The sequence below is a fragment of the Elephas maximus genome, chromosome 7, assembly GCF_024166365.1.
Source record: "Elephas maximus indicus isolate mEleMax1 chromosome 7, mEleMax1 primary haplotype, whole genome shotgun sequence".
NCBI classification, from domain to species: domain Eukaryota; kingdom Metazoa; phylum Chordata; class Mammalia; order Proboscidea; family Elephantidae; genus Elephas; species Elephas maximus.
Genome location: NC_064825.1, coordinates 56,397,042 through 56,412,530, shown reverse-complemented (window position 1 = coordinate 56,412,530; position 15,489 = coordinate 56,397,042). Strand labels below are relative to the sequence as shown.

The 15,489-nt window shown below is 37.6% G+C and overlaps 1 protein-coding gene and 1 pseudogene across 1 annotated transcript; both read left to right on the top strand.

Moving 5' to 3' along the window:
* Nucleotides 1–2,429: 2,429 nt before the first annotated feature.
* Nucleotides 2,430–3,386, top strand: LOC126079976 (olfactory receptor 51G2-like). Its single transcript, XM_049891314.1, has one exon. The coding sequence runs from the start codon at nt 2,430–2,432 to the stop codon at nt 3,384–3,386; it is 957 nt and encodes a 318-aa protein (XP_049747271.1).
* A 10,431-nt stretch (nt 3,387–13,817) lies between these two features.
* LOC126079975 (olfactory receptor 52D1-like) lies at nt 13,818–14,654 on the top strand (annotated as a pseudogene).
* The last annotated feature ends 835 nt before the right edge of the window (nt 14,655–15,489 follow it).

Here is a 15,489-nt window from a genome sequence, read left to right as displayed (position 1 = left end):
TAATTCATATCTCTGAACCTCAGTTTCCTCGAGGATAAAATGAAGGTAATATTAATTTCCTGGGTTGATGGGATGGATAAATGAAATATCATATATGATACAAAAGAGTGTTTATGTGTTTGTGTGTGTGTATTTCTTGGTTTATATCCTCTTGAGGAGTTATTAGCTGCTTCCAATGACTTTTAACAACTCCATAGGATGGCTCTATAACCCAGGCCTTGTCCTTGTGTGTCTGGAAATCCCAAAGTTTTATGACTCATTACTTTTCTTGTATCACATGACTCCAATGGCCCTGTGACATATGTGCACGTGTCTAGTATGAATAAAGGGAAATGATGTCATAGGATAATTTTTCATTTCAGAATTCTTAGGTAATTCCATATACACCTAATGGTGTTTTGAGTTTACACATCAAAATATTATACATAAAGATAGGTAGTGTGGTGAGTGTCAGTTGCAAGCAAATTTTAGAATTCCAAAAAATATTACATGATGGTCCCAAATAACAGGTAAGCTATTTTAATATGAATTCTAATTTGAGTTGAAATGCATACTTAGTATCTACTATGGGCAACACTGTAGAATAATAGATGTTATTCCTCAAGCATTCCTCTTGAGTAGTCAAGAGTTAATAGGAACCTCAAATAAAGCAAAGGAGGAAGGATTCCCAGAAGATTCCCCCTCTCTGAGGTAGCAATGCATGAAAAATAAAAGAGCACAGAACATGCCTCAAAAGTTTTGAACTTTGTAGTTGGAAGAGAAAGGCTGTTTCTGCAAGGCTGTAGCAATCAAGCTCTTCAGAGATGTCAGGTGAGAAGAAAACTCAGGATTTAGCTTAAGAAACCAGAAACCACAGATGACTGTTTTATAACACTGTCCTGTGAGGATGTGTATGTTACCTTTCCAAAAGGCAAACCTGAGTAGTTTTAGAGAATGATGCTAACCCGGATAGAAGAATAGAAGGAATTTATGTAAAAATTCTAAGAACAGAGAAGAAGAGGTTTCAAGTTCTATACTAACATTGATCAGTCTCATGCCTAAACACTAACACACACCAAGACCAGACAGAGTAGATTAAAAAAAAAATGCTAAAAACCTACATATGGGTAGTGGCAATAACATGACATCTAGTGGTGCCATACACTCTTACTGAATGAACGGAGAAGTGGGTCCCTTGGACACACAGCCATCTTCTTTATCTACAACAATCCAAATAGTAAAAATGCAGATTTAAAAAAATTCCTATCATGCTTCTAAAGCTGATTCCATTGTCTCAGTTTTGGCTATGCATGGTGTATGATTTTAATTAGGTATATAGAATTCAAAATGATATTCCAGATTGATACTTTTATACAGTAAATGGAATAATAAATAAACGCAGTGACTAGTAGACAGAATGCTTATATTTCTTGTCTTCATCACTGGAACAAGGAAAATAACATTTTGAGGAGGATGGAGTTTTTGATTTTCAAAAATAATTTCTTGGATCAGAGAATGACTTCAATGAGCATCTTAATATTTGGATAAACATCACAGTAAAAATCCTATATCAAATTAAAAAAAAAAAAAACCTGAAGTATGCCCAGAGCAAGTCTCCTTGGGATAAAGAAGTGGCAGCACTTTATTTGTTGTAAGACTGCCTTCCATGACCTACAATGTAAGCAAAGGAAGTGTATCTATTTTGATAATTGCTATATCACTATAATCTAGTTCAGATAGAGGTTATTAGTATTCATTAAATAAATTATTAAGTATATATAAGAACAAATGAGCAATTCATAATTCATATAATGAATAAGGTGTTGCCTTTTTATTGATTATAAATGAACTATTTATGTAAAAAAACTAATATTATTTTTGAGTTTTTTAAAAAAATACTTATTCTTGTTACTAACAATTTTCCTTAAGCTCATAAGATTATTTGCTTTCTTAATTTCCCTCCATTTGCAATTTACGCAAAAACGTGCTAATATGCTATGATGACTAATGTTTAATCTGTGTCAGGATGAAACAAAATAGTGAGCAACCCCTGGGATAATTCACAACTATAAACTCAATGAGAGATGAATTTTGGGATTCTATTTGAACACAAATGCATTGCTGAATTTGGCTTATTAAAAGCTGATTATTTCAATCTTAATAAAGCTCTTTTTTGTGTTTTCTTTAGGTTAAGTCATATTATCTGGCACAATAAATGATGTAGAAATAATGTAGAATGGAAGATCATTAATCTAGACTTTAATTATCAGATGTATAATTGGATATGATACGTCATCTTTCATTAGCATTGTAAGGCTCAGCTTAAAAAATGAATTAATTTGGCTAGTAATCATTCAAGTTGTAGTGCAGATACTCTCAGATTCTAAAGTTCAACAACTATGTCTCAGAAAATACATTTTATTCTAGAAAAGGCATGCAGCTCTGGCATCATGGTTCCTGTCAATAGCACCAACTCCAAATTCTCCACGTTCCTGCTGACAGGCATCCCTGGACTGGAGGCTCTTCACATCTGGATCTCCATACCCTTCTGTGCCATGTTCTTCATTACCTTGGTGGGCAACATGACCATCATGACAGTTATCTGGAAGGAGCAGACCCTCCATGTGCCTATGTACCTCTTCCTGGCCATGCTGGCTGCCTCTGATCTGGGTCTGTCCCTCTTCACCTTCCCCACAATGCTGAGGATCTTCTGGCTAGATGCTCGAGAGATGACTTACTCTTCTTGTTTCACCCAAATGTTCTTTATTCATACCTTCCAAAAATTTGAGTCTGCTGTTATTCTGGTGATGGCCTTTGACCGCTATGTGGCTATATCTTGCCCATTGCACTACTCTTCCATCCTCACTAATAGAGTGATTGTTAGGATAGGTTTGGCCATTTTTGTGCGAACTTTGGCTGTAGAGGTGCCCGCTCCCATCCTCTTGAGGAGGCTGTGCTTCTGCCACTCCAATGTACTTTCCCATTCCTACTGCCTGCATCCTGACATCATAAAGCTCTCCTGTTCCAACACTAGGATCAATAGCAGCTTCGGCTTGTTTGTGGTGCTCTCCACCATGGGACTTGACTTTTTACTTATTCTCCTGTCTTATGTGCTGATTCTGAAAACTGTACTGAGCATCACTTCACATGGTGGCCGCCTGAAGGCCCTCAGCACTTGCATTTCCCACCTCTCTGCTGTGGTCCTCTTCTTTACTCCCATGATCTGCCTGTCTATGTTGCACCGCTTTGGCCCACGGCTTCCCTCACATATCTATGTGCTTATGGCCAACATGCATTTCCTCATTCCTCCTGTGATGAATCCCATTGTCTATGTGGTGAAAACCAAGCGGATGCGGGAGCAAATACTTAGGTTTTTCATCAAAAGAAGACCTGGAGAATCAAAGTAACATTAAAAAAAAAAAATTGGTATATGAATAGTGTGGTTCACATTCAGTTGGCACCTTTTGAATCTAAGAATACAGGGACACCTTGGTCTATTGTATTTTGTCAGCCACACAATTTTCTTTTTCAGATACAGCTGTCCGGTAGCCTAATTATGGAAGTTGCTTTTGTGAGAATCACTCTTCATAGTCTGAAAAGCCATTTAAAAATATGGTATGGTTGGCCTTAGTATTCTAAAAGAAAAATTCAGCATTGTAGTTTGTTTTATTTTGTGTTTATTATTCACTTCTACTGTTGACTAAATTACATATATATAAATATATATACACATACATAATATACTTATATAAAATATTATCGATTTATATATTTTATTCTATGTCCCCAAGTCTCCCTGTAAGTCTGAAGTTTCATATCAGCCAACATAGATTAAACCAGTTAAGGAGAGTAAGTGTTTTGAGAATTCATAATCAGCTGGAATAAAATATTGATGATGTGCTTAATTCTAGTGACACAACCGTAAAGACATTAGTAAACATTTTATTTCTTTAATGTTGTTGAGGCAAAGCTCAGGTCTTTGAGTAGAAAAATAATAATAATAATTAAAAATTATTAAACAACCAATGAAGTTATTTAATCATCTGGGTTTTAGCTAATCCATAGATGGAGTAACTCCCATCCTGATCTTTTCATCACAAGACACTCTTAAATGTTTTCATTTACCAAATAAACAGTACCCATTTATAACTATATAACCTAATGGAAAGTTACCTTTTTCATGTCTACATCAGACATTCTTGCAAGATTGATTAGTGCTCTTTTCTAATTCAGACAGCACCCATGACAAATTTAAAATGCTGGTCTGTTTGACTAAGTTTATTAAAATGAACTGCTCTTGTGTTTGAAATCTCTTTCATGATAGTGTTTCTTAATCTTTTTCTCTCATTTTTTGTATATTCACCTGTGATCCTTGATAACATCTGGGTACATATCAACTCTATGCTAATACTTTCTTGTATTCATCATTTGCTGGTACTTGTCATACCCATTCTGTTCCTTTACTTATTTACTACTAGACAACCATGTGATGGCTACTGCTTAGGTTATTTCATCTTTGGAAATTTCCTGGTCAAATACAATTCTATTCCTTCAATCATGTCAACATTTACTATTCATTCTCTGTGTCTTCTTTGAGGATCCTTTGTGGCATAGTGGTTAAGAGCTCAACTTTTAACCACAGGGTCAGGTGTTCAAATCCCTCAGCTGCTCTGCGGGAGAAGTGGCAATCTGCTTCTGTAAGATTACAGCCTTGGAAACACTATGGGGCAGTTTTCCTCTGTCCGATTGGGTTGCTGTGAGTTGGGATTGACTGAATAGCAATGGGTTTGGTTTTGGTTTTTGGATGTCTTTTTTACTGTTTTTTTTTTTTTTCATTGACATGTGATATACATCTCATAAAATTTACCCATTTATGTGTATATTTCCGTGATTTTTAGTGTATTTACAGAATTGTTCAACTATCACATGATCTAATTTTAGTACATATCTATCACCCTCCAAAATAAATCTCATGTCCACTATCAGTCAGTTTCTATTCTCAACCCCAGGCCTAGACAACTACGAATTACTTCTAATTGTCCTTATGGATTTGCATTTTCTGAGAATTTTGTACAAATAAAACCCATACATTATGTGGTATTTTTTGTCTGCCTACTTTTACTTGTTGTTGTGTAACACTGAGTCAAATTCAACTCATAATGTTTTTGAGGTGCATCCGTGTTGTAATAGGTATCAACTTGCTGTGGTTGTTAGCTGCTGTCCAGTCAGCTTGGACTCACAGTGACCTTATGTATAACAGAATGAAACATTGCCTGTATCAATACTTTATTCTTTTTATTGCCAAACAGTGTTTCTTTTTATATATAGATGACTGTTGTGTTTATCCCTTCACCAGTTGTTGGACATTTGGGTTACTTCAGGTTGGAGTTATTATGAATAATGCTGTTATGAACATTATCACAAAAGTCTATGTGAACATATGTTTTCATTTCTCTTGGTTAGATACATGGGGTGAAATTACTAGTTTATAAGATCATACTCTTAAACATTTTGAAAAATTGCCAAAGTTCTTTCAAAGTGGCTGCACCCTTTTATGTTCAAAGCAGCAATAAATGAGTGTTTCAATTTCTCCAAATCCTTACAAATGGTTGAGATTGTCTTTTTGATTGTACCCATTCTAATGGGTAAAAGTGGTATATCATTGTGGTTTTGATTTGCATTACCCTAATAACTAAGGATATTAAGTACCTTTTCATATGCTTATTGCACATTTATACATTTCTTGGAGAAATATCTATTCAAGTTATTTATTGTTTTGTTTGTTTTGTTTCTTAATTGTGCCATTTGTCTACTTCTTGAGTTGCAAGATTTATTTATATATTCTGGATTCAAGTTGGTTATTGGACATATGATTTGTAAACTTTTTTACCCAGTCTGTGGATTGTATTTTTACTTCCTTGATGCTGCTTTAAAAGTGAAAAGTTCTTAATTTTGACTAAGTCAATTTTTTAAGTCTTTTATCTCTTGTGATTTTGGTCTCTGCCACTTGGGCCATATGACCCAGCTGATCAATGCTACTTGAAGTGGCAGTGGCAGATAGAGATGCTCTTTGGAGTCTTTTGCGTGCCCCTATTTTTGAATCCCAGCACAGGCCTTTATGATTTTGGAGCAAATCCCTGCCATCCTTTGCCGATAAATACTCTCCTGTTGAGAAACAGATTTTGGCTAGTTACTGGGCCTTAGTAGAGACTTAATGCTTAACCATGGGCTACCAAGTCACCATGTGGCCTGAACATCCCATCATGAAATGAGTTTTGTTTGACCCACAGAGATAACGTCAGACATGCATAGCAGCAGTCCATCATTAAATTGAAGTGGTATGTAAGGGATCAGGCTCAAGCAGGACCTGAAGACACTAGTAAGTTGTATTAGGAAGTGGCCTAAATAACCATGGTCTCCACTTCTATCACATTTCGTTTCTGTCTCTCAGTTTGTACCTATGGCCCCAAGGCATGTTCTTAATGATCAGTTGCCTGAGGAAGAGAAAACCCGTGCCTGGTTTACTGATGGTTCTGGGTGATATGCAGGTACCACTTAACTGGACAGCGGCAGCACTACAGCCCTTTTATAAGACCTCCCTGAAGGACAGTGCGGAAGAAGAATCCTCCCAATGGGCAGAATTTTGAGCAGTGCCCCTGATTTTTCATTTTGCTTGGAAGGAGAAATGGCCAGGTATGTGATTGTATACTGATTCATAGGCTTTGGCCAATGGTTTGGCTGAATGGACAGAGAATTGGAAGGAACATGGTTAGAAAATTGGAGACATGGATGTATGAGGAAGATGTACATGGATAGACCTCTCTGAATGTCCAAAGAGATGAAGATATTTGTGTTACATGTGAAATCTCACCAAGGGCATCCTCCACAAAGGAGGATTTTAACAATCAAGTGGTTAGGATGACGTGATCTATGGAAGCCAGTCAAACTCTTTTCCCAGCCACTTCCATCATTGTCCAATGGGCTCACAAACTAAGTGACCAGTGTTGGGGCAATGTTCTCCAGGAATACGTACATGTTGTAAACCAGCTTATGGTGCTGTTTCTACCATAAGCAAAACTCATGGGTCCAAGAATTAAGGGGTGAAAATGTGAATGACACCGCTCACTATTACCTCTAGTGTCCCACTCGCAAAGTATTTACTTTCTGCCCCCATGAACTTCTGCTTGGAGAGTCTAGAGGCCTTCATTCCAAAGGTAGGAATCCTCCTACCTGAACACACAACACTTACTCCATTGAACAGGAAGTTAAGAGTACCACCTTGCCACCTGGGACAAAGAAAGGAGTTACTGTATTGGTTGTTGTGATTGATCCTGATTACCAAGGGGAAATTGGATTGATGCTACATAGTAGAGGTAAATAAGAGTATGTCTAGAATACATGAGATTCCTTAGGACGTCTCTTATTACAACCACACACTGTCAATAAAGCCAATGGAAAACTACAGCAACACAATTCCAACATGACTACTAATGGCACAGACCCTTTAGGAATGAAGCTTTGATTCACTTCACTATGCTAAGAATCACAACCAGCTGAGATGCTTGTTTAGGGCAAAGGGAATTCAGAATGGTTGGTAGAAGAAGGTAGTTCTAAACACTGGTTATAAGCATGTGAACAGTTGCAGGAATATGGACAGTCATTGTCATGAGTATTCATTCCTTGTATGAATGCATCAAATATTTTTTGTTTTCTTAACTTATAAAATATGATGTAAATGAGACAGTGTGTTTTCGGTTGTATGCTTGTTAGTTATATCAGGTTGGGGTAAATATGACTTTATAATTATCTTTATCTAGGGATTTTGTGTAGTTTAAAGAGGTGTTACAGGTTTCACATTACCAAGGGGTTGTGCTTGTGTCAACTTGGCTGGGCCGCGATTCTCAGTAGTTTGGCATTATGATGTAGTTTGTCAGTCATGTAATGATATAATCACCTACATGATGAGATCTTCTATGAGCAGCCAATCAGTTGAAATGGAGTTTCCTTGGGGGTGTTGCCTGGATCCAGTAGATATGGATTTCCTGGCAAACCCTGCTGGCTTTTGTTGTTCTGTATCCTGCATCCAGCTCGTCATCATCTCACATTTGGTTCTTGGGACTTGAGCCAGTAGCTTGTTGTATGGCCTGCCAATCTTGGGATTCATTGGCTTCTGCAGTCTGGAAGCTAGCAGGCTACTGTCTTACCTGCCAATCTTATATTCATCAGCCTCTGTAGCCTGTGAGCCAGCAGCCTGACATCTGACTTGCCAATCTTGGGCTTGTCAGCCTTTGCACTACATGAGTCAGGAGAAACCTCCAGCCTAATGTCTGACCCATGGACTTAGAACTTTCAAGCCTTTACAACCATGTGAGCCATTTCATTGAGTTAAATCTCCCTCACTCTCTCTCTCTCTAGATATATATATATATACACCCTTTACTGGTTTTGTTCTCTAGAGAATCCAGCCTGAAACAACTATTGAGCACACTAGGAATATTTACTTACACACCACTTTTTGGGATAGTGATTTATATAAATCTTTTTGAAATTAATTTGGTGGAATAGATAAAATGTTTTAAAGGAAGTCTTTAGCTTTTATATTATGTTAGCTAAAATTAGGTTCAGCTGCATATAAGAAAGCAAACCAAAGACACAAACAAAACTAAAATATTGACAAATTATTTTTATTAACTATGTGTTTTGAAGCCAATTCACATCATTGCCTAGGACTCAAGATCCAGCCCTCTTTTTTATATGCTCACACACTCATTCAGAAACAGATGATATGATCTATAACTTGATGAATTATCTAAATTACATGAATGTTTTCTACAAGATGTATTTCTTGAGAAATACAAGTTGGCCATAAAAGTCTGGAAAAATTGTGGAATATTATTGGATTTTTTATGTTCCATCTAATACACAATATTATATGATTTGATTTAAGCGTTGCTCCTTGTTATCAATTAAAAAAAATACACTGTGCAATATGAAGGTGGACACAGTGTATTAATCCATTCCATTTATTTTTGGGATACATTGCCTCAGGTAGTTTGTCTCTGGTTTTCACTAAATAAATCTTGAACATTAGCATACACCAGAATAAATATAGGGGCTTAATCTACAAGTCACCATCATCATCACTATCTGTGTTTACAGGGTATATAACTACTCTATAAAATACTCTATGAACTAAAACTGTAAGTTTCAAGTGCACTGTTTCATTGATAGCTCTAGTTTTTCCTGTCAGATCCTAACAAGAGCTACTTTCTTTTGGGAACTTCTACCAATTTCAATGATCCAGAGACTTTTGAAATCACAGATTCCATTATTTAACTTTACAGAAATAACTTTTATCTTCCTGAATTCTTTCTTGCCTCCTCTATTCACTCATTGGAACCAATTCCCTCGTTATTGCTCTAAGATCCCATTCCAATTGCAGTCCACCCAATGTGAACTTCTAGTTTCTCAGTCTGAAATCTGAATCCCTTCTAAATTATCAAGAAATATATATTATCTACAGAGTCTTAAGAAATATTCTCAGGAAAAACAAAGTAGCAAGCTTTGTATTACCTGACCTCAGAATCTACTATACAGCTATGGTAGCCAAATACCCTAATACTGGTGCAACAGCAAAAGCATTGACCAATGGAACAGAATTGAGAACCCAGATGTAAAGCCATCCATCTATGGTCATGTGATCTTTGATAAAGGCCCAAAGTCCACAAAATGGGAAAAAGACAGTCTTTTTAACAAATGGTGTTGGTAAAACTGGATGTCCATTTGTAAGAAAGTTAAACAGTACCCATACCTCACACCACACACAAAAACTAATTCAAATGCATGAAAGAACTAAATACAAAACCAAAAGCTATAAAGATCATGGAAAAAAAATAGGGTAAAGTCTAGAGGTACTAATATGCATCATTAACAGGATATAAACCATAACAAACAATACACAAACACCCAAAGACAAGCTAGATAACTGGGATCTTCTAAAAATTAAACACATAACTTATCAAAAAATTTTACCAAAAGAATGAAAAGGGAACCTACAGACTGGAGGAAAAAAATTGGCTATGGCAAAGCTGTCAAAGATTTAATCTCTAAGAGCTATAAGAAAATCCTACACATCTACAACAAAAAGACAGTCCAATTAAAAATAAGCAAAGAATGTGAACAGACAGTTCACCGAAGAAGACGTTGAGGTGACTAACAGACACATGAGGAAATGCTTACAATCAGTAGCCATTAGAGAAATGCAAATCAAAACTACAATGAGATATCATCTCACCCCAACATTAGTGGCACTAATCAAAAAACAGAAAATAACAACTACTGGAGAGGCTGCAGGGACATTGGAACTCTTATGAACATCTAGTGGGAATGTAAAGTGGTACAACCATTTTGGAAAATGATACTGCACTTCCTAAAAACCTAGAAATAGAAATACGATATGATCCAGCAATCCCATACCCTACAGAAATAAGAGCAGTTACATGAATAGACATATGCACACCCATATTCATTGCAGCATTGTTCACAATAGCAAAAAGATGGAGATACCCTAAGTGCCCATCAACAGATGAATAGATAAACAAACTATGCTACATACCCACAATGGAATACTATGCAAAGGTAAAGAACAAGGATGAATCTCTGAAACATCTCATAACATGGAAGAATCTGGAGGGCATTATACTAGAAATTGTCAATCACAAAAGGACAAACAATGTACGAGACCACTGTTTTAAAAACTCATGAAAAGGTTTACACAAAGATAGAAACAATCTTGGATGGCTACTAGGGAGAGGAGGGATGGGATGGGGAAGGAAAAACACTAGACAATAAATAAGTAGTAACTTTGGTGAAGGATATGACAGTACATTGTACTGGGGAAATCAGCACAACTCGATCAAGGCAAAGTCATAGAAGTTTCATAGACATATCCAAATTCCTTGAGGGACTGAGTTACTGTGCTGAGGGCTGAGGCTCACAGTCTAGGGGGACAGCTAGCTCAATCAGCATAACATAGTTTATAAAGTAAATGTTCCACATTCAACTTTGATGAGTAGTGTCTGAGGTCTTAAAGGTTTATGAGCGCCACCTGATATACATCTACTGATCCCATCCCATCTGGAGCAACAGAATGAAGAAAACCAAAGACACAAGGGAAAGATTAGTCCAAAGGACTGATGGACTACTGGTACCAGAGCCTCCACCAGACTGAGTCCAGAACAACTAGATAGTGCCTGAGTACCACTACTGGCTTCTCTGACAGGGATCACAAAAGAGGGTCTGGGATAGAGCTGGAACAAAATGTAGAACAAAACGCAGAACAAAATTCTAACTCACAAAAAAACACCAGACTTACTGTTCTGACAAAGACTGGAGAAACTCCTAGAGTATGGCCCATGGACACCCTTTTAACTCAGTACTGAAGTTACTCTTGAAGTTCACCCTTTCTTCAGAGATTAGCTAGGCCTACACAACAAACAATAACACACGTAGTTCAACCATCTATACAAGACTAAATGGGCACACCAGCCCAAAAGCAAAGACAAGAAGGCAGGAGGGGACAAGAAAGCTGGATGAATCGAAATGGGAAACCTGAGGTCGACAAGAGGAGAGTGTTGACATTTTGTGGGGTTGGCAACCAATGTCACAAAACAATATGTGTATTAATTCTTTCATGAGAAACTAATATGTTGTGTGAACATTCACCTAAAGCAATATATAAATAAAATAAAATAAAACAAAACAAAACAAAACAAAACAAAATAAAATAAAATAAAAGGTTACAGCCTTGGAAACACTATGGGGTAGTTCTACTCTGTGCTGTATGGTCACTGTGAGTTGGAATTGACTTGACAGCAATGGATTTTTTTTAAGGGTACATTAAAATAATAATATATAATATATGTATATGTGTTTGAGTATATATATATATACACACACACACACAGAACTGTAAGTAATGATCCTTAGCTTCACATTCACTCTGTGAGGTCAGCAGAAGAGGTGCAGGTTCTGTTTTAATTGTGCATATTTAATTAGTCCTCCTCCTTAAAACAGAAATAGTGTTGTATTTCACAGGGCTCGCGTCATGATTGCAGAGTTGTCCCCTTGATGGAGAAAATGAGCACCCTTATAAGAGGAATTCTGGGATGTAAAGAGCGTGGGATGCATTATGAGAATCATGAAGTTAAAGTTCATAAGGGCAAAGCTACCTATTTAAATTAAATATTCTGTGAGGGAAGAGTAAGCTGTGTCTTGTGTAGTAACTCACATAGCACTGTTAGCTAGAGTGAGGTATAACAGCATACTATCTTTTGTTCAATTCCCTTACATGAATATGCTCATTGGTTTACTCATTCCAGTAATCACATGGTACAATCATAATCACAAATTCCTACTAAATTCCCTTGGTTCAAATTGAGGTCCAGATTGGGCATGATGCATGGATCTACAGAGCCTTCTCCTCTACCTTCCAGATATCCTGTGTCCCATGTACCCATGTACCAGAAGCTGCTCATCATTTATGTTGGGGAGTGCTGCATGTGTACTACTTCCTTGTTAAGAGTTGGGATAATCTAGAAAAGAAAATTTCAAGTAACACAAAGACTGATTAATGTGTTATTGTTAAGCACCATTGAGTCGATTCTGACTCATAGCTACTGTATAGGACAGAGTAGAACTGTCCCACAGGGTTTCTAAGGAGCTGCTGGTGGATTTGAACTGCTCACCTTTTTGGTTAGCAGCCAAGCTTTTAACCACTGCTGCTATCTTGAAACGCAAGACAGTTTTCTGTTTATTAGATGGTGTGACAGGCCTACATAAAAAGTGGAGACCACAGATTAAAGATTTTGGTGGCTCTTTTTAGATGCACAAGAGTTTATTATACAGAACTGCTTTAAACTTCCTAAGAGTTTCAGTCCAAAAGTTCTGATAAACATACATGATAGTTTTTCCAAAGCTACTGCTTTGGATTGCAAACTTGGCCAAGCAAATTGATGTTGTTTTACTCTTCATAGAAGAATAGAGTATTAATTCTCCCCAGTCTTCGATTGAGTGTTATAGAAAGAAAAGAGAGAAATCACTCTTTTGTTGTTGTTGTTTATATTTAAGAATTTATTACTAAGCTGGAAAGACAACAATTACATATATTGTTATTTGTCATTGTTGTGTTCTATCAAATAAATTTTGGCTCATAGGAATCCCATATGACAGTAGAACTAATCCATAGAGTTTTATGGAGTGTAATCTTTACTGGAGCAGATTGCCAGGTCTTTCTCCTGTGGAGCTTTTGGCTGGGTTCAAATTGTCAACCTTTCAGTTAGCAGCCAGCACTTAACTATTGAGCTACCAGTGCCCCTTAGTATATATACAGAGCGGTTAAAAGTGCAAGAGATACTACGTGGTTAGAACAATTGAGCATTACAAAGAGAAGGAGCTAAGATCTTGATCATCCTGATTTATTCTTTTTTTTTTTCCCCCAGAGAAAACAAGTGTCTGGTGAAGGAAAGTGACTTGCCCATAAATCATTCCGTTATTAATAATTGATCTCAGATCATTTTATTAATTATCCTCATTCCTTCTACTTCATCATGCGGCCCCCCCCCCCAAAAAAAAGAAAATAGTTAGCATTTGAATAGAATGAAGGAGTAAAATCTCATTTCCTGCTGTTGTTCACTCTACTTCTTTTCTCTCACACAACAGACTTTGGCCACCCCTACCTAACATCCAACTCTACATCCACCCAACTTACTGCTTTTCTGTTGACTGGCATCCCAGGATTGGAAGGCTTCCACATCTGGAGCTTCGTCCTTTTAAGCTTCATGTACGTTCTGGCTCTGATAGGCAATGTCCTGGTTATAATAGTGGTGGCCTGGGACAGAAACCCACACGAGCCCAAGTACCTCTTCCTAGCAATGCTGGCACTCAGTGATGTCCTCCTCTGTACTGTCACAGTGCCCAAAATTCTTCTCATCTTCTGGCAGGGCCCTTGTCCATCAACATTTTCTGCCTGTCTCACACAGATGTTCTTTGTCCATGCTCTTTTCCTCTCTGAATCTGCTGTTCTTCTGGCCATGGCTTTTGATCGCTATGTGGTCATCTGTGAACCACTCCACTATGTGACTCTACTTACAGGCTCTCTCATTGGCAAGGTTGGCCTGGCTCTGATGGTCGGAAGTGTGGCCGTAGTGACTCCTGGTGTTCTCCTCATTCTCCGGCTGCACTTTTGCAGAACTAATATTGTCCACCACACCTACGGTGAGAACATGGGCATTGCCAAGTTGACCTGCAATAACATTTCTCTTAATAGAATTTATGGACTCACTGCTGCTTTCCTTACCAAGGGGTTGGATTTTGTCCTCATCTTCCTCTCGTACTGGCTAATCCTGAGGACAGTATTCTAACTGCCTTCAAGGGAAGCTAGGACAAAGGCTTTTGGAACCTGTGAAGCGCATATATATGTTATCTTGATAGTCTACACTCTGGCCTCCTTTTCCTTCTTTACTCATCACTTTGGGCACCATGTGCCCAAGCATACTCTTATCCTCCTGGCAAAACTCTATTTACTGATGCCACCTACCATGAACCCCATTGTGTATGAGGTAGAAACAAATAAGAAAAGGATGAGAGTACTAGGACCCTGTAGCCGTTCAAAATGACCCGAGGGAAATGAATCAACAAGGACCAGTAATGTTCAGGATAAAAAAATAGGTTGGTGTATCATATCTCCCCTACATGTCTGTCACTTCTTCATACTGTGGGAGCTTGTGTGTTGCTGTGATGCTGGAAGCTATGCCACCAGTATTCAGATACCAGCAGGGTCACCCATGGATGACAGGTTTCAGCTGAGCTTCCAGACTAAGACAGACTAGGAAGAAGGACCCAGCAGTCTACTTGTGAAAAGCGTTAGCTGGTGAAAACCTTATGAATAGCAGCGAAACATTGTCTGATACAGTGCTGGAAGATGAGCTCCCCAGGTTGGAAAGCACTCAAAATATGACTGGGGAGGAGCTACCTCCTCAAAGTAAAGTCAACCTTAATGAAGTGGATGCAGCAAAGCTTTTGGGGCCTTAATTTGCTGATATGGCACCACTCAAAATGAAAAGAAAGAGCTACAAATATCCGTTAATAATTGGAACCTGGAATGTATGAAGTATGAATCTAAGAAAATTGGAAATCATCAAAAATGAAATGGAATGCATAAACATCGATATCCTAGGCATTAGTGAGCTGAAATGGACCAGCATTGCCCATTTTGAATTGGACAATCATATAGTCTACTATGCTGGGAATGACAACTGGAAGAGGAATGTTGTATTCATTGTCAAAAAGAACGTTTCTAGAGCTATCCTGAAGCACAATGCTGTCAGTGATAGAATAATACACATACGCCTACAAGGAAGACCAGTTAATACAACTATTATTCAAATTTACCCACCAACCACTAGGGCCAAAGATGAAGAAAGAGAAGGTTTTTATCAGATGCTGCACTCT

What these genes read in the sequence shown, in the direction of transcription:
- LOC126079976 (XM_049891314.1), top strand. Translation starts at nt 2,430, where the DNA reads ATGGTTCCTGTCAATAGCACCAACTCCAAATTCTCCACGTTCCTGCTG.